This window comes from Chlorocebus sabaeus, chromosome 13 (assembly GCF_047675955.1).
Source record: "Chlorocebus sabaeus isolate Y175 chromosome 13, mChlSab1.0.hap1, whole genome shotgun sequence".
Lineage (NCBI taxonomy): Eukaryota > Metazoa > Chordata > Mammalia > Primates > Cercopithecidae > Chlorocebus > Chlorocebus sabaeus.
The window spans coordinates 77,895,206-77,919,849 of NC_132916.1; the positions used below are offsets into that span (position 1 = coordinate 77,895,206).

The 24,644-nt window shown below is 42.6% G+C and overlaps 1 protein-coding gene across 2 annotated transcripts in view; it reads left to right on the plus strand.

Moving 5' to 3' along the window:
* Positions 1-24,644, plus strand: part of UST (uronyl 2-sulfotransferase) — a 321,091-nt gene that overhangs the window by 118,636 nt on the left and 177,811 nt on the right. For both annotated transcript variants that reach the window (XM_008006705.3, XM_008006707.3), the window contains exon 2: positions 8,895-8,938. In XM_008006705.3, coding sequence (XP_008004896.1) covers positions 8,895-8,938 — 44 coding nt within the window. The remainder of the gene's footprint in view (positions 1-8,894; positions 8,939-24,644) is intronic.

A 24,644-nucleotide genomic window follows, 5' to 3' on the forward strand; every position in this document is an offset into this window, starting at 1 on the left:
CGTGTATGAGAGCGGGGGATCGTGTATGAGCACGGGGGGTCGTGTGTGAGTGTGGCGGGATCGTGTATGAGCACGGGGGGTCGTGTGTGAGCGCAGGGATTATGTATGAGTGCGGGAGATCGTGCATGAGTACTGGGATTATGTATGAGTGGGGGGGAACGTGTATGAGAGCGGGGGATCGTGTATGAGAGCGGGGGATCGTGTGTGAGCGCGGGGGGTCGTGTGTGAGTGCGGGGGGTCGTGTATGAGCACGGGGGGTTGTGTGTGAGTGTGGCGGGATCGTGTATGAGCGTGGGGGGTCGTGTGTGAGCACGGGGATTATGTATGAGTGCGGCAGATCGTGTATGAGTACCGGGATTATGTATGAGTGGGGGGGATCGTGTATGAGAGCAGGGGATCATGTATGAGAGCGGGGGATCGTGTATGAGCGTGGGGGATCGTGTGTGAGAGCGGGGGATCGTGTATGAGAGCGGGGGATCCTGTATGAGCGCGGGGGATCGTGTGTGAGCGCAGGGGGTCGTGTGTGAGTGTGGCGGGATCGTGTATGAGAGCGGGGGATCATGTATGAGCGCGGGGGGTCGTGTGTGAGTGTGGCGGGATCGTGTATGAGAGCGTGAGAGCGGGGGATCATGTATGAGCGCGGGGGGTCGTGTGTGAGTGTGGCGGGATCGTGTATGAGAGCGGGGGATCGTGTATGAGCGCGGGGGGTCGTGTGTGAGTGTGGCGGGATCGTGTATGAGCGCGGGGGATCGTGTGTGAACGCGGGGGTCGTGTGTGAGTGTGGCGGGATCGTGTATGAGTGCGGGGATCGTGTATGAGTGGGGGGCATCGTGTATGAGTGCGCGGATCGTGTATGAGTGCGGGGGATCGTGTATGAGTGCGGGGGATCCTGTATGAGTGCTGGGATCGTGTATGAGTGGGGGGATCCTGTATGAGTGGGGGGATCCTGTATGAGTGCGGGGGCGGGGGGGTCGTGTATGAGTGCCGGGATCTGTATGATTGCCTGTGAGTGCAGGGGATCGTGTATGAGTATGGGGATTGTGTATGAATGTGGGGATTATGTATGAGTGTGGAGATTATGTGTGAGTGTGGGGATCATGTATGAGTGTCTCCAGGACCGACAGAATATCCCCTGGTGGTTTAAGTCAAGTGGGGCCCAGAGAAACTCTGGACAGATAAGAGGGTGATGCTCTTAGTTCCTCTTTTTACCCATAAAACAAGCGGTTCAATAGAACAATACATTGTTTGCAGGAACAATATGTTCTGAAATTATAAATTTCTGAAATTATAAATTATATGTTCTGAAATTTATTCCTGAAAAGATCTTTAGGGCCCCAGAAAGGTTTAGGCTCCCATATGGTTCAGGGCATAAGCTCTATGCCTGGAGGTGCCCTGTTCCAGCCCACTCCCAGGCAACCTGTGAGCTAGGCCTGGCCCTTTCCAATTTTCTTGCACCCCCTTGGAGCAGGTGCTGACCAGAACTGCTTGATCACCCTCCCCTGGCACAGGGAGTTCTGTGATCATCCATGCTCCATCAGCATTCTCTTTTGACAAGAAGCTTGTTTTGTATAATCTCCCACCAGAAGTGATGGAGGTGGCCTGAGACGAAGATGAGCCTCAGTAAAATCTGTTATGTTTTACTTCTGGAAAGTGGGATTCAGCCTGGATTACGAAGTACATGAATTTGTGTTTTGCAGCTCAGTGGCTCTCAACCTTGGCTAGACAGTAGAATTATGTGAGGAACTTTAAAAATACCAAATACCGTGGACTTGTTCCAGAATAATTAAAATCAGAATCGCTAAGGCTGGGCCTTGACAGCAACATTTCTTAAAAGCTGGTGAGTAGAATGTGCAGGGAGGGCTAAACCTTAAGAGAGAAGATGGCGAGACAGTGAAGGCGGCTCTAGTACTGCTACTGCTACTTGTAGTAGTGCAGCTAGTACTGCTAGTGAACAGTTACTAGGTGCCTATCATGTGCTGGTGGTGTTCTGATGGGATTACAGGCACCCACCACCAGGCTCAGCTAAGTTTTGTATTTTTAGTGGAGATGGGGTTTCGCCATGTTGGCCTGGCTGGTGTCGAACTCCTGACCTCAGGTGATCCACCCACCTCGGCCTCTCAAAGTGCTGGGATTATAGGCATGAGCCATTGCGCCCCGCCAGATCTCTGACTTTTCATATCCATTGTCTTGTCATAGAAGACTTAGGTGGTCTTGGATGGCAAACATGCTTTGGTTCTGACAGCTGAGACCTAGGTGTAATACGGTAAACAGTGATCTTCAGATTCTGAGTTATAAATCCTGGCCTCCTAATTCCTAGAATCAGACTTCACATGAGTTTATTGAAATGCATCTTTGCTAAAAATAGTTTATAAAACTGTCAAAGTAGAGAGACCTTGATAACATACTGCCATGCAGAGACTCTGGTAGTACATACAAAGTCCTCCAAGTGCACCAACTAACTCCTGTGTACTTGGATTTGACACCTTTGCACCTTTCCATGTGATCCCTCATGTTACATTTATAACCTCCCTGGGAGGGCTCCATCATGAAGGGCTAGATGGGTAAGATGAAATTTAGATTGTGTTATAATTTAGCTGGTTGCAAAGTCTGAGATCACTTGCCTTCTAGTCAGGTCATTTAAAAAACATATTAGGCTGGGCACAGTGGCTCACACCTATAATCCTAGCACTTTAGGAGGCCAGGGTGGGCGGATCATGAGGTCAGGAGATCGGGACCATCCTGGCTAACATGGTGAAACCCTGTCTCTACTAAAAATACAAAAAGTTAGCTGGGCGTGGTGGTGGGCACCTGTAGTCCCAGCTACTGAGGAGGCTGAGGCAGGAGAATGGTGTGAACTGGGGAGGCGGAGCTTGCAGTGAGTGGAGAGCCTGCCACTGTATTCCAGTCTGGGCCACAGAGCCAGACTCCGTCTCAAAAAAAAAAAAAAAAGAAAGAAAGAAAAATTATACCATTAGTGTAGTGTAGTTGGTTTTGGTGTATTCTTCTATCAATGTATAGACTCATGTAACCACCACCATCTGCAAGGTATAGAACAGCAGCATGGAGTTCCCAGGGATGGAGTAGGGCGTCAAAGCCACCTTTTGTCTCCTCCACTTACCTGAGATGCCTGGTTAAGCTTAAGTTTCTCTAAGAGGTTAAGCTCTATGGCCAGCCCTCACTAGTGATTTCTTGGCAGTAAGGTTACAAACTCAGAAAGTTTGGCTGATGATAAGAATGGGAATGTGTGAAGTTTTTCCCACTTGACAAGACACTGTAATTCGTGATCCTCAACGGAGGGACTTGAGCCATGAAAACAAGGCTGGAATCAAAACTCTAAAGGTACAGGTTACTTTCCAGAAAGAAATGAACTGATTTACCTATAGAGGCCTCTGAAAATAAGAATGTTCTGCCTGGCAGAGTGCTGAGCCCGGGGTGTCCTGGGTGGGTGTACACAGGACATGTGGAGGAGGGTGTCAGGAGCATGTTTGTCCTCTGTCTTGGTCCAGACCCTTGCCAGCCCACTTCCACCTTTTCTTCCCTTCCCCGAATTTAGATCTTGAGCTCCATGCTCAAAGGCCTGGAGGGTTTGGGGCTGCCCTTCCATCCTCACAACTTAACACCTACCCTAGACTCCTTGACAAGGCAAAGCAGCCAGAAGCTCCTCTGATGCCTGGGAGCCTCTCCAGGAAAGCTCATTTTGATAACAGCACTCATCCTTTGATCTCCACAGGGAGCAAGTTACCAACTTCATTTTTAAAAATTCTGACAGTTTTGTTGACTTTGCTCTCTGATGAAAGCGTAAAATCCTAGGATGAAAAGCTCTACCTAAATATCAAATAATAAAATAGTTATATGCTAGAAGAAGAGGAACTTGCTGTCTCCTGCTAAATAAATACCTTGTGTCTATGCAACTTTGCTTTTCCCCTTTCGTACCTCTCTTGTCAGGGCAAAGCATTTATAGACTCTGAGTTCTAAGAAACCATGGGAGCACAGTAATCTGCTGGTGAGATAACTGAGATAACAGGACCCACGGTCCAGGTGCCAACACTGAGGAGCCTCATTCCTTTCTGTGCACAGAAAGAAGCATTAAAGAGAGTTGTCTCATTTCTGGTTGGGCGTGGTGGCTCACGCCTGCAATCCTAGCACTTTGGGAGGCCGAGGCGGGTGGATCACCTGAGGTCAGGAGTTTGAGACCATCCTGGCCAACATGGTGAAACCCTATCACTACTAAAAATACAAAAATTAGCTGGGCGTGGTGGAGGGTGCCTGTAATCCCGGGTACTCGGGAGACTGAGGCAGGAGAATGGCTTGAACCTGGAAGGTGGAGGTTGCAGTGAGCCGAGATTGCGCTGTTACATTCCAGCCTGGGCAACAAGAGCAAAACTCCATCTCAAAAAGAAGAAAAAAAAAAAAGAGAGAGAGAGTTGTCTCATTTCTGTGATGTGACATCTGATTATGAAAGTCTTCTATACTGAAGGCATGGGGGAGGAGGAAGGTAGAAGGATGGAAAGGAAAGAAAGAAGGAAGGGGAAAGATAAGAAAATGACTAATTATATTAGAATATTTTTGCATTTTATGGAGCTGGAGGTATCAACAGCAGTCAGCCTGTATGGGTTTGAATTCTGCTGTTTGTTTACTGGCGATGTGGGTAAGATGCTTAACTAATATCACCTTGAGAGGTGCTTGTGAGGATGAGATAAAATGATCTTTATAAAGTGCCTGCCAAGTAGTAAACACTCAATAAAGGTTGTTATACAATCCAGTGACAAAAAATAGGATTTTCATTTCTTACTTGGTTTCTAGGTCCTTCTACAGAATAGGAGCTGCTCTGTAAATACTGACTGAATATGTAGATGAGAGAATGCCTAATAAGGAGGTGGAGAACTAGTGCAGCCCACATTGCCCACATCTCTTGTTACCATGCTTAGGAGCTGCTGTCATGCACGTCAGCGCATCTCAATTTTGAGGTAATGCTTAACCCTACCAGGGAAAGAACTTAGTGTAGACCTAACTGTTAAGATACCTACGAAGCCAGTGTCCTTAAAACCAAAAGTCATTGAATAGAAAAGAGATAGGATTGACCATTTGACTCTGATACACTGTTCTCTTAGTTTCAGTATTTCTCACATTTAGAACTAACAAAGAATTTAACTGTTGAGTCAAAGGATTGCCATAGGACTTAGACCAATACCATGTGGAAGGTAGTGAGAAGGATTATCTAGAAGGAAGTGTGAGACGCAGTTAGACATCCAAGCTGAGGAGCTAAGGAGTTAGTAGGTACCCAAGCTTGGAGTTTGACAATAGATTGTTCTTTTTAGGAGTTTTTAGGAACATCAGTTCTTATGGAAACGTTGAGTATTCTACACATCTATGTAGAAGCTTTACGGATTGGACTTCCTGTTTCCACTAAGGTTGAATAGACAATGACAGTAACAACAATCCCAATACTTAACTTTTACCAAGGGCTTACTCGGTGCTTGATCCTGACTTAGATGCTCTGTATGCATTATTCTACTTAATCCCACACCATGTCTATGACCTGGATACCATCATTCTCTTCATTTACACAAAAAGAGATAGATACAGAGAGATTAAGAAAATGACCCAGTATCATACAGATAGCTAAGTCAAGGCATTGAGTTATAAGGGGATAAATTATGAGGTGGACTTCTGCGCAATGTGTGTCCTCTAAGATAGGTCTTTTCTCCAAAACTTCATGATTAGTACTTCTGTTCACTTGTTAAAAACATTGGGCCAGGCACAGTGGCTCACGCCTATAATCCCAGCACTTTGGGAGGCCGAGGCAGGCAGATCACTTGAGGTCAGGAGTTCAAGACCAGCCTGGCCAACATGGAGAAACCCTGTCTCTACTAAAAATGCAAAAAATTAGCTGGATGTGGTGGTGCATGCCTGTAATCCCAGCTACTCGGGAGGCAGAAGCAGGAGAATCGCTTGAACCCGGGAGGGAGAGGTTGCAGTGAGCGGAGATCGTGCCACTGCACTCCAGCCTGGGCAACAAAGTGAGACACCATCTCAAAAACAAACAAACAAACAAAAATTGCAGGCCCTTTGGCTAAGGAGCAAACTAGGCTAATGTACTAGTAATAGTTCCTTCTTATAAGCCATTGCTAAGGTTTTGGTGTGAAGAGTTAGTTAATGTGGTAATTCATTCATTAAGTGAATACTAAGTACCTACTATTTTCTAGGCTCTGTTCTAGGAACTAAAGCAATGAACAGGTCACACAAGTCCCTGTTCTCATAAAGCTTGTACACTGGCTGAAAGAGACCATAAACAAGTCAATTAAGTGTGCTATTTTAGACAGGGTATTCAGAGTGAGCATCTATGAAGAAGTTCCATTTGAACAGAGACTGAATGAAGAGGGTGGGGAAGAGCTTTTCTGGAAGAGGAAGAAGCCAGTTCAAAAGGCCCCTTGTTGACAAGAGGCTGGAGTGCTCTGAACCACAGAGAAGACTGTGGTGGCTGGTGGTGCATGGAGGGGGAGGTGGGGCCTGGTTGTGCAGGGCCTTACAGACCATGGTAAGGAGCTGACTCGTGTGTGTAGAAAAATTGAGTTTAAGCAGAGGGCTACCATGATCTAGTAGATAAGGTTGAAAGATCTCTCTGGTTGCTGTATGAGTAAGAGAGGAAATGAGTGATCGAGATACAGGGCATCTCTTATATGGCCCAGAGGGGCTGGTGAGAAGTGGTCAGATTTGAGTTATATTTTGAAAGACAAGCCAATAGGACTTGTCTTTGGGTTGGTATGTACAGCACGGGGGAAAAAGATGGATCAAGAATGACTCTTGGTCTTTGGCCTGAAAAATGGGACACTTTTGGAGGAAGGGGTATATTGTATAACCCAATAAGGAAGACAGTGGAGGCAGAAATTTGGGGGATGGAATTGGAGCAAATAGGGTTCTGTTTTGAACAGGGGAAGTGTGAGATGCCTTTAGACATCCAAGCTGAGGTGCCAAGGACTTAGTAGGTACCCGAGCCTGGAATTTGAGGTATGAATCAGGCATTTAAATTGTTCTTTTTTAGGAGTCTTTAGGAACTTCAGTTCTTATGGAAACTTTTAGTATTTTAGAAATATTTAGTTGTCGAGGCTGTCTTTGATCCTTGAGATTGATTCCTGGAGAACATGCTGGTGTGTGCTGGCATTTCTCATGCTTCCCCTGGGGAAGACATATTCCCATGCTGAGCAGATGGGAGCTCCAGGCAGCCACACCAGCTGCACGGTGGTAGAATATTTCTAAATAGTTCTCCAGGCACAGGCAGCTGTTTTTCTGAGTTCTTTGACACATATAACCTCTTTACTAAGTCTGACCTAGATCTTACATCCTATTCATGCACGTTCCCAGTGGAGTGTTCAGTACATTAATTAAGGTCTAACAAATTGTTCATCATGTTCACATTTAAAAGGGCCCTAAAATAGCCCAATCATGGGCATGCCAGGTATTTGTGTTTGAGTGTCTTATACACTAAAACTGGACCCTGATGTTCCTTTACTATATACAAATGGCCATTGTGAACACCAAGTGAGCTATAAATCAGAAGATGACAAAGAAAAGGGGATGGATGATGACTCAGTATGGAAAAACCTATAAGCCAGAACCCACTTATTTATTATGTTTGGTTTCGTTTCCCCAGTTCAACTGTCCCTGGCTTAAACTCTGTTTCCCCCTTTTTAGTCCAGTTTCTTGAGTCATTTTTGCTCTCTGCTGTCAAAAGCACCTTTCATCCACTCAAAGTAAGACACTGATCTTATTCCCCAATCGTCTACTGTTTTCTGGAGGTTTTCTTATGGTTCTATGATTTTCTACATTTCATTCCATTAGCTAGTTTGGTCATTTTTGCTTTTCTGGTGAGATGATTTTCCCTAGACTCACAAGAGTTACCCCTCTTGGGTAGGCGCCTCCGATTATACTGATTGCATCATTGGCTCCCCAGGTGATCAAATGTCTCCAGATGGTAATGTTTACAGTGCCTGCCCCACACAGAAGCCTGAGATGGCAGGAAGGACTCTAGGTAGGCTTTTCAGATCGGTGGATGCCTGAACATGCTGTGGAAAAACCAGTCTTCTCTCCTCTCTGCAGTTTGCCAGCTGTGTGACTGTGCGCAGGTTACTGAGTTTCTCCAGGCCTCTGTTCTTCCTCTGATAAAAGGGGATACCACCTCTGGTATTTGCATTAAATAGATAAATACCTGTAAAGCACTTAGCAGAGTACCTGCTACTGAAAGGAAGTCAGTAAACTTGAATTCCCTTCCAAATCCCCGTGAGTCTTCTATTCATCAGGAAACAATAGAAACAATAGCCGTGCACTCTGCATACACACATACCAGTAAATGGCTATTAGTGAAAACAAATCAAGCTCCAGAAGCAAGCTATCCTGAGGAGAGAAGAGAAACGGACAATTTTAAGACAAATTGGAGAAAGAGGGTATGGGGTTCAGGACCGGCAGCATCAGCATCTCTTGGGAACTGGTTAGAAATGCACGTTCTCAGACTGGGGCTGGGCAGTCTTGTTTAACAAGCCCTGCGGGTAATTCTCATGTACATTCTCATGTACTGATACATTTGAGTATCAGTAGTCTAAGCTAAACTCAGCAGACAATGGGTGAGGAATAATGGTGCGTGTTACTGTGTGTGTTATGTATGTTTGTGTGCATATATACCCATGTGTGTAGAATGTTTGTAAGAGCTGAAACTATTAATCAAACATGGTAATATCAGCAAAATCCAGTCAAACCAGTGATTAATTGCCCATTTTTCTTTGGTACTGTTGTCTGAGTAGAAATACTGTATAACTAGAATGCTTATGTTCAATAACTTTGCACTAAATTCATCTGGGGTTTAAAAAATGGATTCATCAACTTTTTTCTTTATTTTCTAGGAAATTCCACTTACTTGGATGACCATGGGCCACCTCCTAGTAAGGTAAGGTCTTTGCTTGTGATATAAGTCCTCTTTGTCTTTTGTCATACAGCCTCCAACAAGCAGGAACAGATCTCTCCTGGACATGAATCATTCACAAGAAGCAGTAGATGACAGATGTGAAACTGATGTTTAACTTCTAACAAGGAGGAAGCAGAAGAGCATGATGATAGCCCAGATGACAGGGAGAAGGAGCCATTGTTGAATCAGTGGCTGTAGCTGCCCAGGCATTGGAACCTGAGACTGACTTCAGACCTCTGGCAGCGTCTCCTGTTTGCACCTCATTTTCATTTGCCTTGGCATCGATGCTGGCCCACAGTGTGATAGCCACACCCGGCCTCCCCTTGCCTTTGGGATTTGGAGCTAGACTCACATCTGTCCTGTTCTCTCCAGCCTAACTGGGTTGGGATACTCCACTCGAGGCCCTGCCAATACCCCCTCAAGGCTGCACTGGCCTGGCCTGTGAGTCCACTTTTGTTTTTCCTGTAAGTAGTTTTGTCTGACTTAAGGGGCAGAATAATCCTTTAGTATAGTTTCCCTAACACTGTTTACTTTGAGCTCAATGAAAACGGAATGCTAATCTACTGAAAAATGAGCAAACTAGAACAAATTGATCATTGTATATAAGAAAATACATGCAATGCAATCAATTATCTTTTATTCTAACCGTATATCCTTTGTACTTTTTTGACATCATGTTTTTTTCCTTCTAGGAAATAATGGGGATAGTTGATCAGTACTTGGGAAGGGGTTGTGCTTGGCAAAATAAGAAGTTGACAACCCTCTATCTGTCACTTCAAGAATGTTCTTTCTGGCTGGTGAAATCCTAAAGTGTATATACAGGCACTCTAGCTCTCCCTATACTTAGCTGTTTTCTTAGTCTTTGGCCACTTAAGGTGATGCCTACAAAATGCAGTTGTAAATACACAGTGAGAAGATAATGAACCACCAACTTTAGAGGCTTTGGGGAAATTTACTCCCGTATTAGTCCATTCCTGCATTGCTATAAAGAAACACCCGAGACTAGGTAATTTATAAAGGAAAGAGGTTTAATTGGCTCACAGTTCTACAGGCTGTACAGGAAACATGATACTGGCATCTGCTCAGCTTCTGGGGAGGCTTCACAAAACTTTCAATCATGGTGGAAGGCAGAGAGGAAGCAGGCACATCTTACATGGCCAGCGCAGGAATAAGAGAGATGGGGGGAGGTACCACACACTTTTAAACAACCAGATTTCACAGGAACTCACTGTCACCACAACAGCACCAAGGGGGATGGTGCTAAACCCTGAGAAACCACCCCCATGATCCAGTCTCCTCCCACGGGGCCCCTCCGACACTGGGGATTACAATTAGACATGAGATTTGGGTGGGGACACAGATCCAAACCAAATCAGCTCCAAAGTCTGTTTAGACCACCCCCAAATTCATGAGCATGAACTTTGGAAGAAGATATTTCTGGATTCAACACTGGCACTGCCATTTCTAGCTGTGTGACATTGGATGAATTACTTAGTATTTTCAGCCTCAGTTTCTGATATGCAGGGTGGAACTAAAAATACTGTCTACAGCACAGGAAGCCTAAAATGATTGAATGAGCTGATGTATGATGAACACTTGACACTGACATGTGATAAACATTAAATCAAGGGTGGCTGCCGTTAACTGGACTGCAGGAACATTAAAATTATTGATGAGTGGTACAGCAGTATTTATCACAGTCATCGAATGGTTCTACCACTTGATCCACCACCTGTTTATTGAATGACTGTGATGCTGCAGGCAGTAGAAATACAAATACAAAACAAAGCAAGAACAACAACAACAAAAATAGCCTCTATTCTAGATGAGCAAAAGAATATAGAGGATTATGTTCTCTCTGGGGATAAGGACAGTGTCTAACTCGTCTCAGTATCCTCACATTCTTGCATTAGCCTCAGTGCACAGAGGCACATCATGACTATTCATTAAATTTCACTGAATTAGACCATGGAATCCAGAACTGGAATCTGAATTAGGTCTTCTGGCTTCCATCCCAGGTTCTTTGACTAAGCCAGTATTCTCAAACTTTAGCTTGCATCGAAAGTACCTGGAGGCTTATTAAAACACAAATTGCTGGGCCCAGGCCCCAGAGTGTCTGATTCAGTGGGTCTGGGGTGGGAGCTGAGCATGTGCATTTCTCACAAGCTCCCACGTGATGCTGATGCTGTGAGTCTTGAGTTCGCACTTGAGAGCCACTGTTCTAAAGGCCATGAATATAAAGAGAACTGTTTCCTTAGACATTTTCTGTGATGTTTTCACTGTTAATAGCCTAGAGAGGGTGATATGGCTATTATCTAAAGTTTATTTATTAATGTAATGAAGACTCACCATCGTAAGTTTTCTTGTAGAGAAAACATTTTTAGAGGGGTCAATCACCTGCCTAGGAGGGACAGTAGAGGCGAAAAAGAAGAATGGTGCCAAAGGTCTGGTAGGTGTCTTCACTAGTGACTTCCTTTGTCTCCCAAGTAGGGAGGGGCCAGGTCAAGCTCTCCACAGCCCCCTGCCCTGTCATGATGTCAGGGAGTAGGATTAGGTGGCTCTGTCAATGGGACCCATCAGCTGTTTTCCTCAATGGTTTGCTGTTCCTGGCTTGATAAACTGGGATTTACCTGGTCTGAAAACCCAGACCCTCTTTTTATGAGCTTGCCTTTTTGACTTTTTTCCGTGGTGGCCAGCCTGAGTCAACACTTTGGTCTTCCTGCTGGTCTTGCTGTGGCTGGGTTGTCTGTCCTGCCTGCCTCTTTGCTGGGATAGTCAGTGCCTAGATTCAGTGTTTTCTGACTTCACTTCCCGTTCTCCCATAGGGTTTTCCCTAGCTGTGCCTCTTTCCTCTGGCTCTGCAGTCTGGTCTTCAGCTCCCCCGCATCTCCCCCACCCGCTAACTAAAGCTCCTTGTAATATGCAAAAATTATCAGGTTATAGCAGATTATTCAGACCCCTTTAGAGTAAATCCAGTTTTATAAACTCTTTCCTAAGTTTGAAAATTGGGAGCATAATCCTTTAAATCAGCAGAAGTTTACCTAATACAGAATCTTTCACTAGAATTGTATTTTCATTATCTGGGATTGGAGTAGCAAAAACACTCTTGATTTTCTAAGCAGTAGCCATAAGAAGAAGAATATAAAAATGGGTAAAAATAACACTGGTATGTGAACATCTTCTCATCCGTTCTTATTGCTTCTGGCAGGGTGGAAATAAATCCCAGAAGTGATGAGGTCAGGCTTCCGGATAAAGGTCCCTCAAGTGTCCCGTGGGGTGGGGCCTCAGTGGTTTAGGTCTGTAGACCACTGGCTTATCCAGGGACAGGGTGGCATGCAGATGATGAGGACTCACACATGCCTGGCCTCTGGAATGAACCCTTACCCTGGCAGGGAAAAGCAAGACTCAGTCCAGACCCATCTTTTTCATATTTGTTTAGCGCTCAAAAATAACTTTTTGATGCCAAGACTGAAAGAGTTGAGATCTAGATAAAATAAGATTTTTAAACCCTGAAAATATACTGATGTTACAGGCGAGTTCTCATTTTATTAAAAGTTCAATTTCACAAGTTTCACATTCCACAAGTAATAGCCATTTAGGGAATGGGGTGTGCCACACAACACATACTGGGCCCAGGTCCTCATTCTCTCCAGTATTTTCGTAAGGAAAAAACAAAGGCCTCTGATTTTCACTTGTTTTTAAAATCCACTTGAACCTCACAGCTCACCTCGGTTTTTGAGCTAAGCCATTATGTAAAGGTCTATGTTAATATTTTCTTTCGGTTGCCACATTTTACTACTACTTTGTGTGTACACAGAATACAGTGGTTTAAAGTTAGAGCACTGACTAAGAATCACCATGGAGATTTCTAGCGAATGAAACAGAAAGATTATTTTAACTACAAAAACAAAAGCACGATAGCTGTTTTTGTAAAATTGCATGCATATGTTTGCATGTATGTCTACAGAGACAAGCCTGGAAAGGGTAGTGATGTTCTCTCCAAGTGGTGAGATTTTGGGAAGTTTTTACCCAGTTCCTTATACTTTTATGCATAATTCGAGTTCATTAAAGTAACACCTGCTCAATCTAAAAATCAGAAAAAGAAATTTTCTGGTGTGAGAGAAGATTAAAGTTGGGTTCAAAGGCTTCAGTGCCCTGGCCTCTGCGACATCATGTGCAGTGTCCACAGACCCGAGAAACTGACATTTCCCCTCCTTGGCTTCATTTCCCCTGGGATGTGGGTACCTGGTGCAAGCAGTGGGCAGCAGTACCTGGTGCAAGCAGTGGGCAGCAGCAACGATAAGTTCTGTCGGCAACAATTAGGATGTGGATATCATTTCATATATGTTAACTTCCCAAACCCCATAGATAAGGAGAGCTGTTCTAACCACCTCAAAGATAATAAAATCACTATCCATATCTGTTTTTTCCTGTGTGCCACGCACTGTGCTAAGCACTTTGCATGCAAAATGTAATCTCTATAAATGATATAAGAGAGGAAGTAATTTTTTAATCCTTACTTACAGATAAGGGAGCTGGATTTTAGAGGGACAGGCTAACTTGCCAAAGGTCATACACTAAGTAAGCACTGGACTTGGAATTCCAGCCTAGGGCTGTGTGTGTAGCTCCAGCGCCCATGTTTTTAACCATTTCAAAATTACTAATTTAAGTAGAAGTACAATAATTTTGTACCTTATTTCTAAATTTTTGCACTTTTAAATAAGCGATATGGTACATTGATTAGTACAATACACAAATTTTAACCTTCAGTATACCAGCAAAAAATAGTCATCACCATTTACCGTTTGGGTTCAAAGGACACTTAATTTTTTAAAATCAATGCAGTGAACTTTTTCACATCTACTTTATCCGTTTTCTTCTGGTAACCTTTGTATACTTACCTACCTTCAGCACCTGACCATTTTCAAACTGTATATAAAGCAAATTTTGGTATAGAAACTTGAAAAGGTGAAAGAATACCATCCCACATTCATTTAGCAACACAGGATGGTCCAGGTTCTTTTCACAAAATATTATTTGAGGGAATCCTTCCTCTTGAATGACTGACTGTATAAGAACAGCATGTTTTCTTTTTGTCCTTAGAAATGTATTGTTCATTCAATATATTTAGAGAGTTTATGATGTCATCTGAAGAGTCGTAGTCTGAGGTTTCATTTCCATGATCACTTTCATCATCATCATTAGAGTCTTCAGGGCCATTATGTGATGGCTTGCATTCATCTCTGATGCTTCTGTTGTTTGTGAAATCTCTCTTTCTGTCAGTTATCTTCTTTTGGTCATTATAGGCAAGAACGAAAAATTCGAAATTTTCCACTCTAGTCAATGAAATTAAAACAAACTACAAAGGTGTTGTCTCTAGTCTCCTTTTATATCCTCCAAAAAGATGATGTAATACTTTGGGTAATGCTATAAGAAAGATGGTGGATGATGCAATAGTGACAATCTATTTCACTAATGAATTATTCCCCGGGCCCACGCCGTTTAATATGGTAGCTATTAGCCTCAGGTAGCTATTTAAATCTAAATTAATTAAAATTTAAAAAATAAAAATTCAGTTTCTCCATTGCACTAGCCACATTTCAAATTCTCTGTAGCTATAGGCAGCTAGTGGTTACTGTATTGCACAAGAAAAAGAGAACATTTTCATCATCAAAGAACATTCTACTGAACGGCAGTGTTCTAATCCATTCTGTTGTTCTTATATTTTTCTATTACTTTAGTCTTTTTAAACCTTATTGGGAATAATTGATATATAACTGGTGGGTGATTGTTCCTGAAATGATGAAATAGCAAAATATTTCCAGATACAGGAATAATAAAATTACAAAGATCCCATAATGGATCTTAGATTTTCTTAAATGGTCTGCTGGACCCATATGGTAGTTGCAAGGTAGAATGAGTTTTATTCTCTTTCTTTTTTAAAAAAAAGTATATTTTCTCTTTTTCTTTGGAACCTCTCTAAGAAAGAATAAAGTTATAAAATATTAATCCATACAAATAGCTAGAACTGCTTGAAATTTATAAAACCTAAAAAAACTAAAAGTGGTTCCTGTGGATGCTGATAGTATATTGAGGGTTAAGCTATATTACTGATATCTACACTTGTATACAAAAGCACTTTTATATATAAAATATTATTTTTGCATATAAAGTGTTATTATTCAAAATTCCGTTGTAAAATGGGTTCATTAGAAGAAGGCTTACAATTATGCTGATCCAGCAATCTCCAAATGAATGAGAAGTAGTAATATGAACTGAGATAATATTTGTATAGTGCTTTGCTGTGTCTGGCAATGAACCATTGCTCAAGAAAGTTGAGTCCTTCCAACCCACACCCCCAGAAGCTAATTTCCCTTTAGCATTAATTGTTTAATGCCTACTTAGTCTATGGGATCAGGATGACATTTAAAAAACTGAAGATGATCTCTGTCATCTAACAGCTTATAATCTGATTGCATCATAAGGTTTGATGGAATCAAAGACTGAGAGCACGTGGTTCTGTGGTTCATAGATTCTTAAGTCTAAATGACGGGCATTCATCCAAGTGTTTACTGTGCATCAAATTTGTCTTGGCCTCTGTGCTGGGTGCTGAGACTAACAGACCACAGAATGCACAGTCTCTGCCCTCCAGGAGTTTAGTCCAGTCAAAGGACAGGCTGGCAAACAGATTCATACAGTAAGTATGCTAAGTGGGCTGCTGGATGCTGTAAGGATGCACATTCAACACCAGAAGAATGCAGGAAGCTCAACTGGACCTTTTTTCCAGGTGCAAGTCCTGAAGGTTGAGTAGGAGGAACTAACTAGGTCAGAAAATCTGGGATGGGGACACGCATGGTGGCTGATGCCTCTAATCCCAGCACATTTGGAGGCTGAGGTGGGAGGATTGGTTGAGCCCAGAGAGTTGGAGGTTACAGTGAGCTATGATTGCATCACCACACTCCAGCCTGGGTGACAGAGGGAGACTCTGTCTCTTCAAAAAAAAAAAAAGTATAGAATGGAAAGGATGAGAAGGGATGGGCCTCACTGCTGGAGTTTTAAGAGTGATAGGTGGGAAACTGAGATATGAATTGCTTTGAGGAGTTTGCCTTTAACAGGAAAGAGAGAAAAGATGATAGCCTAGGCAGTGGAGACCATGTCTGCATAATTGTGGAGTAGGAAAGGAGTGGTCAGTCACAAATCCAGTTTTGAATAGTGTCGTGGATTAAATTGTGTTTTCCCAAAAGATACGTTGAATCCTAACCCCAGAATCTGTGAGTGGGATCCTGTTTGTAGTCAGGCTCTTGGCAGATAAAGATGAGGTCATGCTGGGGTAGGATGGACCCTAAAGACAATGATCGATGTCTGTATAAGAAGAGAGAAATTTGGACACAGAGATAGAGACCCACAAGAGAATGCCGTAGGGACAATGGAGGCAAATTGGGATTATGCTGTTATGCTGCCACAGACCAAGGTACACCAAGGATGGCTGGCAGCCACCAACCAGGAGAGACGCATGGAGCAGCTTCCTCCTCCAAACCCCCAAGCAGGAGCCAGCCCTATAGACACCTTGATTGCAGATTTCTGACCTCCTGAACTGTGACAGTAAATTTCTGTTGTTTTAAGCCACCAAGTTTGTGGTACTTGGTTACGGTAGCGCCAGGTAGCAATACAAATGGATTGAATTTAATATCTTCAGTTACCAGGATACAATTAAGTATTATGCCTTTTAGGCATTATTTGGTTTGATTTAAGAAACATTGAAACCATTTTTAGAAGCTTATCATTAGGATAATTTCAGTGCTTTATTTATTTATTTATTTATTTATTTATTTATTTATTTAGAGACGGAGTCTCACTCTATTGCCAGGCTGGAATGTAGTGGCGCGATCTTGGCTCACTGCAACCTCCGCCTCCCAGATTCAAGCAATTCTCCTGCCTCAAACAATTCTACAATTCAGCTTCCCGAGTACCTGGGACTATGAGTGCATGCCATCATGCCCAGCTAATTTTTGTATTTTTAGTAGAGACGGGGTTTCACCATTTTGGCCAGGGTGGTCTCAATCTCTTGATCTCGTGATCCACCTGCCTCGGCCTCCCAAAGTGCTGGGATTACAAGCATGAGCCACCGTGCCCGGTGTTTCAGTGCATTTTTAAGTTTTTTTCCAACCTTCCATACAACTCAGGTTTTTCCCCCAACCTTCTTTCTTCACTTTTCCTCATTATTCTGATGTTTTTAGCTGTTATTACCCACAACATTCTCTCCAGTTTTTTTCTATTTAAAATTCATTTCTGCTGTTCAAATTGTGTTATCTTGTATACAAAAAACATATTGTATTACATCTTATTTTTCTCTGAAAAGGATCTCAGTGACAATTCATTTAAGACAAAGTTACTGAAGAGAGAGGTCCTGTTGCCCCCCAGCAGAGGGACATGAGAGCAACAAAGAAAAACAGTAAGGAAGTCTGCTGTCTTTCAAACAATGTGTCCCTATTTCTACAGGAGACTTCTCAGCTTGACGGTTAACAACGTGATATGGTTTGGCTGTGTCCCCACCCAAATCTCATCTTGAATTGTAGCTCCCATAATTCCCAAGTGTTGTGGGAGGGAGCCGGTGGGAGATAATCATGGGCGTGGTTTCCTCCATACTGTTCTTGTGGTAGCGAATACGTCTCACAAGATCTGGTGGTTTTATAAGGGGAAACCCCTTTCACTTGCTTCTCACTCTCTTCTCTGGTCTGCCGCCATGTGAGATGTGCCTTTCACCTTCAGCCGTGATTGTGAGGCCTCCTTAGCCATGTGAAACTGTGAGTCCATCAAACCTCTTTCTTTTGTAAATTGCCCAGTCTTGAGTATGTCTTTATCAGCAGTGTGAAAATGGACTAATACACAAAACTACCACAAGTTCCTAAGAAAGATTACATTTTTGTTTCCCCCCCCCCCCCTTTTAATAACTTCTTTAGATTTGGAGACACATTAGCAGAAAGAGGTTCCATGTTCTGTAGTAAGAAAACCATGATGTCCATTCCTTGCTTTGAGCTTAAAGATGAAAACCCAGATATATTATAATCATAGTAGGTAAATTACTTACAGAAGGTATTGGGAGTACAATGACCTTCAATTGGCTTGGTTAAGCATTGGTGACCTTGGAGAAGATTTCCGGATCCAAAAGTTCCCATTTCCCAGAGGGCAAGATTGTTGGATTTTGTGTGTGTACACAGTCTCCTGTGGTCAGCATCACTTTTACTTGCGAGAGTAGATTTCAGAGAAAAATGGATTTCTTGTTTCTATCTCCCAGAACCTCAAAGCCTGTTCGTTAGGATATAGACATGCCCATCCACCTGGTTTTCCTCTTCTCTGTGAGGACCTGCAAGAAGCAAATAAATCTCTGGCACAAAATTGCATTGTGTGCGGGGCCGCCCTGCCTAGCATGCTTCCATGTGGCCACAGCTCCGGAAGCCATTGCTGCTGCTAAGAGGGTGCCCCTGGTTCCACGCTCCTTTTCATTTTTCTGTAAAGAACATCCGATGTAGTAAAAACTCACATGTCTGATTTTCTTTGAAGAACAAAGAACTGGCATTCTCAAGAAGTTCATAATACTTCCTTATTTTTGTTTAAGGCTGAAATGATGAAGCCTCCTTATTTTTGACTTTTCAATTATTTTTAATTATGAACTATTCCAAACACAAAAAATGAGTGAGACTAATAAAATATATATCCAGTATTTCCAAAGCATTCACCCACCCCTTAGGCTGAAAATGTGACTCTGTTAATTTGCTGCATGCTTCCTTCTGACTTTTCTTGGCGCCTGGGAGGAGGCTGAGAAGCATCAGTTTTAGAATTAGATCTCGGTTCAAATCCTAGCTACGTCACTAGTTACCCTAGGTACTCTAAAATAAGTACTTCACCTCTTTGAGCTTCAATTTTCTATTTCTGAAAGAGAATAGTAATGCCCACCTCTTAGGATTGTGAGGCTGAAATGAGATCACTGGAATGCACTTAGCATGATACCTGACACATGGTAAGCACCCAGCAATGGGTCCTTGGTTCTATAGCTGTTTCCTTGATGTAGATTCTGGTAACTCCATTTGCTGTAACTTAGAGCAAGCCTAGTTCCCAATCCTCCACCCCACTCCACACCCTATTTTCATTGGATTTTTACTTTTTTATTTTTTTTAATTAAAAAAATTGTTTTGAGACTGAGTCTCACACTGTCATCCAGGCTGGGAGTACAGTGGTATGATCTCGGCTCACTGCAACCTCCACCTCCTGGGTTCAGGCAATTCTTGTGCCTCAGCCTCCTGAGTAGCTGGGATTACAGGCGTGCACTATCACGCCCAGCTAATTTTTGTATTTTTAGTATATTTTTAGTAGAGATGAGGTTTCACCATGTTGGCCAGGCTGGTCTTGAACTCCTGACCTCAAGTGACCTGTCCATCTTGGCCTCCCAAAGTGATGGGATTACAGGTGTGAGCCACCAGGTCCAGTCTTATCTTTTTATTTTTAATTTTTTTTAGAGACATAGTCTTGCCTTGTCGCACAGGCTGGTGCAGTGGCACAATCATAGCTCACTGTAGCCTTGACCTCCTGGGCTCAAACTATCCTCCTGCCTCAGTCTCTCAAGTAGCTAGGATTACAGGTATGTGCCACCATGCCCAGCTAACTTTTTTTTTTTTTTTGGTAGAGACGGGGTCTCACTCTGTTGCCCAGGCTGGCCTTGAACCCCTGGCTTCAAGTGATCCTTCTGCCTCGGCCTCCCACAGTGTTGGGATTATAGGCATGAGTCACTGCAACTGGCTTCTTTGGATTTTTAAAAGCAATTACATGTCAATTGGCATACCAGATATGAATCTCTTACCTTATAAGAACATTGAGGGCTTGTAGTTATCCCCGCTTTGATGCCTTTGGGCTAATTCAGGATACTAGGCAAGGTCTTTCACAATCCCTTGCCATTTTGTTTTTTCTTAAGAATATATTGTTCTCTGTGTTCAAACCTGACTTTACCCAAAGTCCTTTTAGAAACAAATCCTGCAAAAGTACAAAAGTGAAGCTGCTTTTGATTTTATGGAAGAATCAATTGCACTGGGTGATAGATTTGTGTTTAATGATTCATGATAAATATATCAGGTTTAGAGAAAGAGAGACCTAGCAAGACAGAACGAGGCTGGGAGTCAGGAATCAGTTTCACTCTGATGAACATGACCTTGAAAGAGTCCCTTCCACCCTCTCATTTTTTTTATTGTTGCAAGTGATAGGAAAATTAATGATGTGAATACTTTTATTTTTAAATAATTATAAGAGCTTCTGAGAGCACAGAATGCTATAAAGAACTTTATGCTTTGGTATTCTGTTGGAGATGGGTAATTAATAGCTTAGAAGGTAAAAGAATCTGCAAAAGGAAAACAAATCAACCTTACATAATAGGGTTATTGTTTTTTAATCCCAAAGTCGCCTGTATTCTCACTTCACTCTTACTTCATGCACATCACATTTCTTAAACCACCAAGCTGGCTGCTTTCCGAGATTTCAACTTTCATTGGGGATCCATGTCCAAGTGCAGACAGAGTCGTTCTAAATATATCAATTTTATGAGCATGTAATGTGTCTACTCTTGCCCAAGAAGAGCATAACGAATTCATTTCTTCCTCCACAAATGTTTAGTGCTATTAAGCACATCTTTCATTTTTTTATTAAAAAATTCTGTGAAGCCACAGGTTTAAAAATATGTAGTTTATGTAATTGTTCTTTTAGTATCTTCCCCACCCCAATCCCCAGGGGCCAGTTATTATTGATAAGATGTTCACCAAGCCTTATCCAAACCAGCATCAGTTACAATCATGGGCTTACCTTGTTGTTGGAGCTGGACTGTCGATAACAAAAATGAAGGACTTTAAATGAAGCATGAAATTTTAAAATTACACATTGTTGTTGGAAAGCATATTTAATCAAGAAATTGCTTTAGCAAATTAAGAAAACCGATGCCACTATTCCTTGGCAGAGTGGCAGTTGCCTCAGGGCTTTCAAAGTTGTAGTAACATAATCATCTTAGCAGCTCCCAATACAGCTACCTAATTCTTTTCTTGTTTATTTTTTATTTGATTGTATGATCATTTCTTTGTTTTAAAAATTATGCATGTTCCTATTGTGTTTTAATTTGGAAAGTACAGAAAATTGTAAACTAACAGGAAAAAATAATTACCCACAATGCTACCATGCAAGGGCAACTAAAATGAACTACTTTCAGAAGCCCGTCTAGTCTTTACAGTATATTAATAATATTCAAGCCTCCTGTCACATTTGTTGCAAATATTTCATCAGTCCTTGTATGTTTAATCAAAGTTGTGCATGCACATAACACAAGAGTTTACAGAACCAAAGCCCTCGTTGAGAAACAGGGGCCCCCGATGGCGTCCTGCACATCACTTTCTGCTCTTTTATCTGGTTCTTTAGTATTAACTTCATATCCCTGGTTAACCTGTTATGTTGCTGCTTCTGGATTTCATTCAGCTTTACGCATTGTCTGTGCAAGAGAAGGATTTAGCTCTTTCACTGCAGCTGGCCCACCTACCACCCCCAGCACCTTTCTATGTCATCCATTCTTCTTGCCTAGGTGTATGTTATTGGGGCTAAATCAATGCCCAGTGATTTTATTGTTGCGACTAGGTAGACAGGAACAACAGCTGAGCCATTATGATTATGTCTCCTTTCCTGCTTATCTTTTCATTTCCTTTATAACAAATAATTGTCTTGTTTTGTAAATTTATTTACATACTTTTCTATGATCCCCAATTTATCCTTGAACTCTTCTCCAGTTGTGTAAATCTCCCTGGAGCCTTCACACACATTAGGTGTTGTATCAGTGTGGAGTTGATGAAGTCTGTCTCTCCTGGGGTCTTCTTGCCTGCTCCCATCAGGACAGGTTGCTCGCTCAGCCTCATGCTCAGGTGTGTCTTAGGATCTCCTTTCACTCTCTTCTGTATCAATATGGTTTGGCTGTGTCCCCACCTAGATCTCATCTTGAATTGTAGCTCCAACAATCCCCACATGTTGTGGGAGGGACCCGGTGGGAGGCAATTGAATCATGAGGGTAGGTCTTTCCCTTGCTATTCTCGTGATAGTAAGTCTCACAAGATCTGATGATTTTATAAAAGGGAGTTTCCCTGCACAAGCTCTCTTCTCTTGTCTGCTGCCATGTGAGACGTGCCTTTCACCTTCTGCCATGATTGTGAGGCCTCTTAGCCATGTGGAACTGTGAGTCCATTAAACCTCTCTTTTGTAAATTGCCCAGTTTGGGGTATGTCTTTATCAGCAGCATGAAAACGAACTAATACATGTATTCACTCCCATTTCCTGCATTACCATACTGTATTTTTTCCCTTTTGCTGCTGTAACAACTACAGCAAGCTTAGTAGCTTAAAGCAACACACATTTATTTTCTTACAATTCTGGAGGTCAGAAGTCTGAAATGGGTCTCACTGGGCTCAAATTGAAGAGTCAGCAGAGATGTGTTCCTTCTGGAATTTCTAGGGGCAAATCCATTTCCTTGACTTTTCCAGCTTCTAGAGGCCACCAGCATTTCTTGACTGTGTCTCCTTTATCTTCAAGGCCAGTATTGTTGCATCCTCAGATCTCAGACTCGCCCTCTCCTCTCTCCTTCCTTAATTTATCAGGACCTTTGTGATTACATTGGACTCACGTGGGTAATCCAGGATCCTCTCCTCAGCTCAGGATTCTTATCACATCTGCAAAGTCCTTTTTGCCATGTAGGGTAACATATTCAAGGAATCTGGAGATGAGGACATGGGCATCTTTGGGGGACCATCATTCTGCCTTCTTTCCTCAGCCTCCAGTAACTTCTCAAGAAAAGGTGCATGGGACAGAAGTCATCTGAAATACTGCATTTCTGAAAATATCTTTATTTTATCCTTGATTGGTAGTTTGACGTGATATAGAATTCCAGATTGGAAATCTATATTAATCAAGATAGGTTAGGGTGATGCAATTATAATAAACTCCAAAATCTCAGTGGCTTTGCACATTCGAGTTTATTTCTTGCTTATATAAGAAATCGCTTATATAGCTCAAGGACCCAGGCTGTTTCCATCTTGTGGCATTACCCTCTCAACACAGGACCTCCAATGTTACTGTGGCACAGAGCAGAGAGGAACTAGAGGGGCATGTAGGAAGACTTTTCATCCCTTCAGCCCGGAAGTGACACGTGTCACTTCTTTTTTTTTTTTTTTGGAGACAGAGTTCTGCTCTTGTTGCCCAGACTGGTGTGCAATGGCATGATCTCGGCTCACTGCAACCTCCATCTCTCTCAGAGGATTCAAATGATTCTCCTGCCCTCAGCCTCCTGAGTAGCTGGGATTGCAGGCATCTGCCACCACGCCTGGCTAATTTTTGTATTTTTAATAGAGATGGGGTTTCACCACGTTGGCCAGGCTGGTCTCGAACTTCTGAGCTCAAGTGATCCACCCACCTCGGCCTCCCAAAGTGTTGGGATTACAGGCGTGAGCCACTGAGCCCGGCTGACTCGTGTCACTTCTGTGAGCAGTCCATTAGCCAGAACTGGTCGCAAGGCCCCACTCAACTGACAGGCGGCTGCAAGATGGAGCATATGAGTACTCTGAGCGTTGAATATCTCTGCCACAAAATCATGTCCCCTCTGAATATGAAGGTTTTTGCCAGTTTTATTCTAGCTTCCAGTATTTCTGTTGAGAAAACGAATTCCTGATCTTTTATATGAACATCTGATCTGTCTCTGTGGAAGCTTCTTATTCTTCATGTTCTAAAATTGTATAATTCTGTGTCTGGTGTGTATAAGTTTCATGTAGCATTCCAGATACTTGGTGGACCTTGCAATCTAGAAACAGATACCCTGTTCTGGAAAATTTGCTTGATGTTTTCTTTTCAAGAAAGCACGATTTTACTCTGTCACCCAGGCTGGGGTACAGTGGTGTGATCATAGCTCACTGCAGCCTTGAACTCTTGGGCTCAGGTGATCTCCCTCCCTTAGCCTCCTGAATGGCTGGGACTACAGGTATGTACCACCATGCCTGGCTAATTTTTTTTTGTTTTTTAATTTTAGTAGACACAAGGTCCTGCTACGTTGCCCAGCCTGGTCTTGAACTCCTGGGCTCAAGTAATCCTCCCACCCCGGCCTCCCAAAGTGCTAGGATTACAGGCATGAGCTATTGCATCTCTCCTGGTTTTGATTTTTAAATTTTTTATGAATTTGGAATCTCACTTTGTTGCCCAGGTTGGTCTTGAACTCCTGGGCTTCAGTCATCCTCCCACCTCAGCCTCCCAAAGTGCTGGGATTGTAGGTGTGAGCCACCTTGCCTGTTTCTTCCTTTGCATTTTCATTTTTTGTCATTCTGAACCTACTCTTATTTGGATTTTGGACCTCCAGGAGTAGTTGTCTGTGTTTCTTGGCTTTGTTCCTCTCATTTTTTCTTTGTCTTTTTTTGCTCTACTGTCTAGAAGAGTTTTGAAACTGTCTTCCACCCCTTCTGTTGCATTTATTCCTTGCTGTTCTCATATGTTTAATTTACAAGAGCTTGTTGTTGTTGTTCTCTGAATGTTCTTTATTATGACATTCTTTGGTTCCGTACAGGGTCTTTACATTTCGTACTAAAGGTATTTTTATTATTTTTTGGTTGCTATTCTGGATGGAATATTTTTCCAC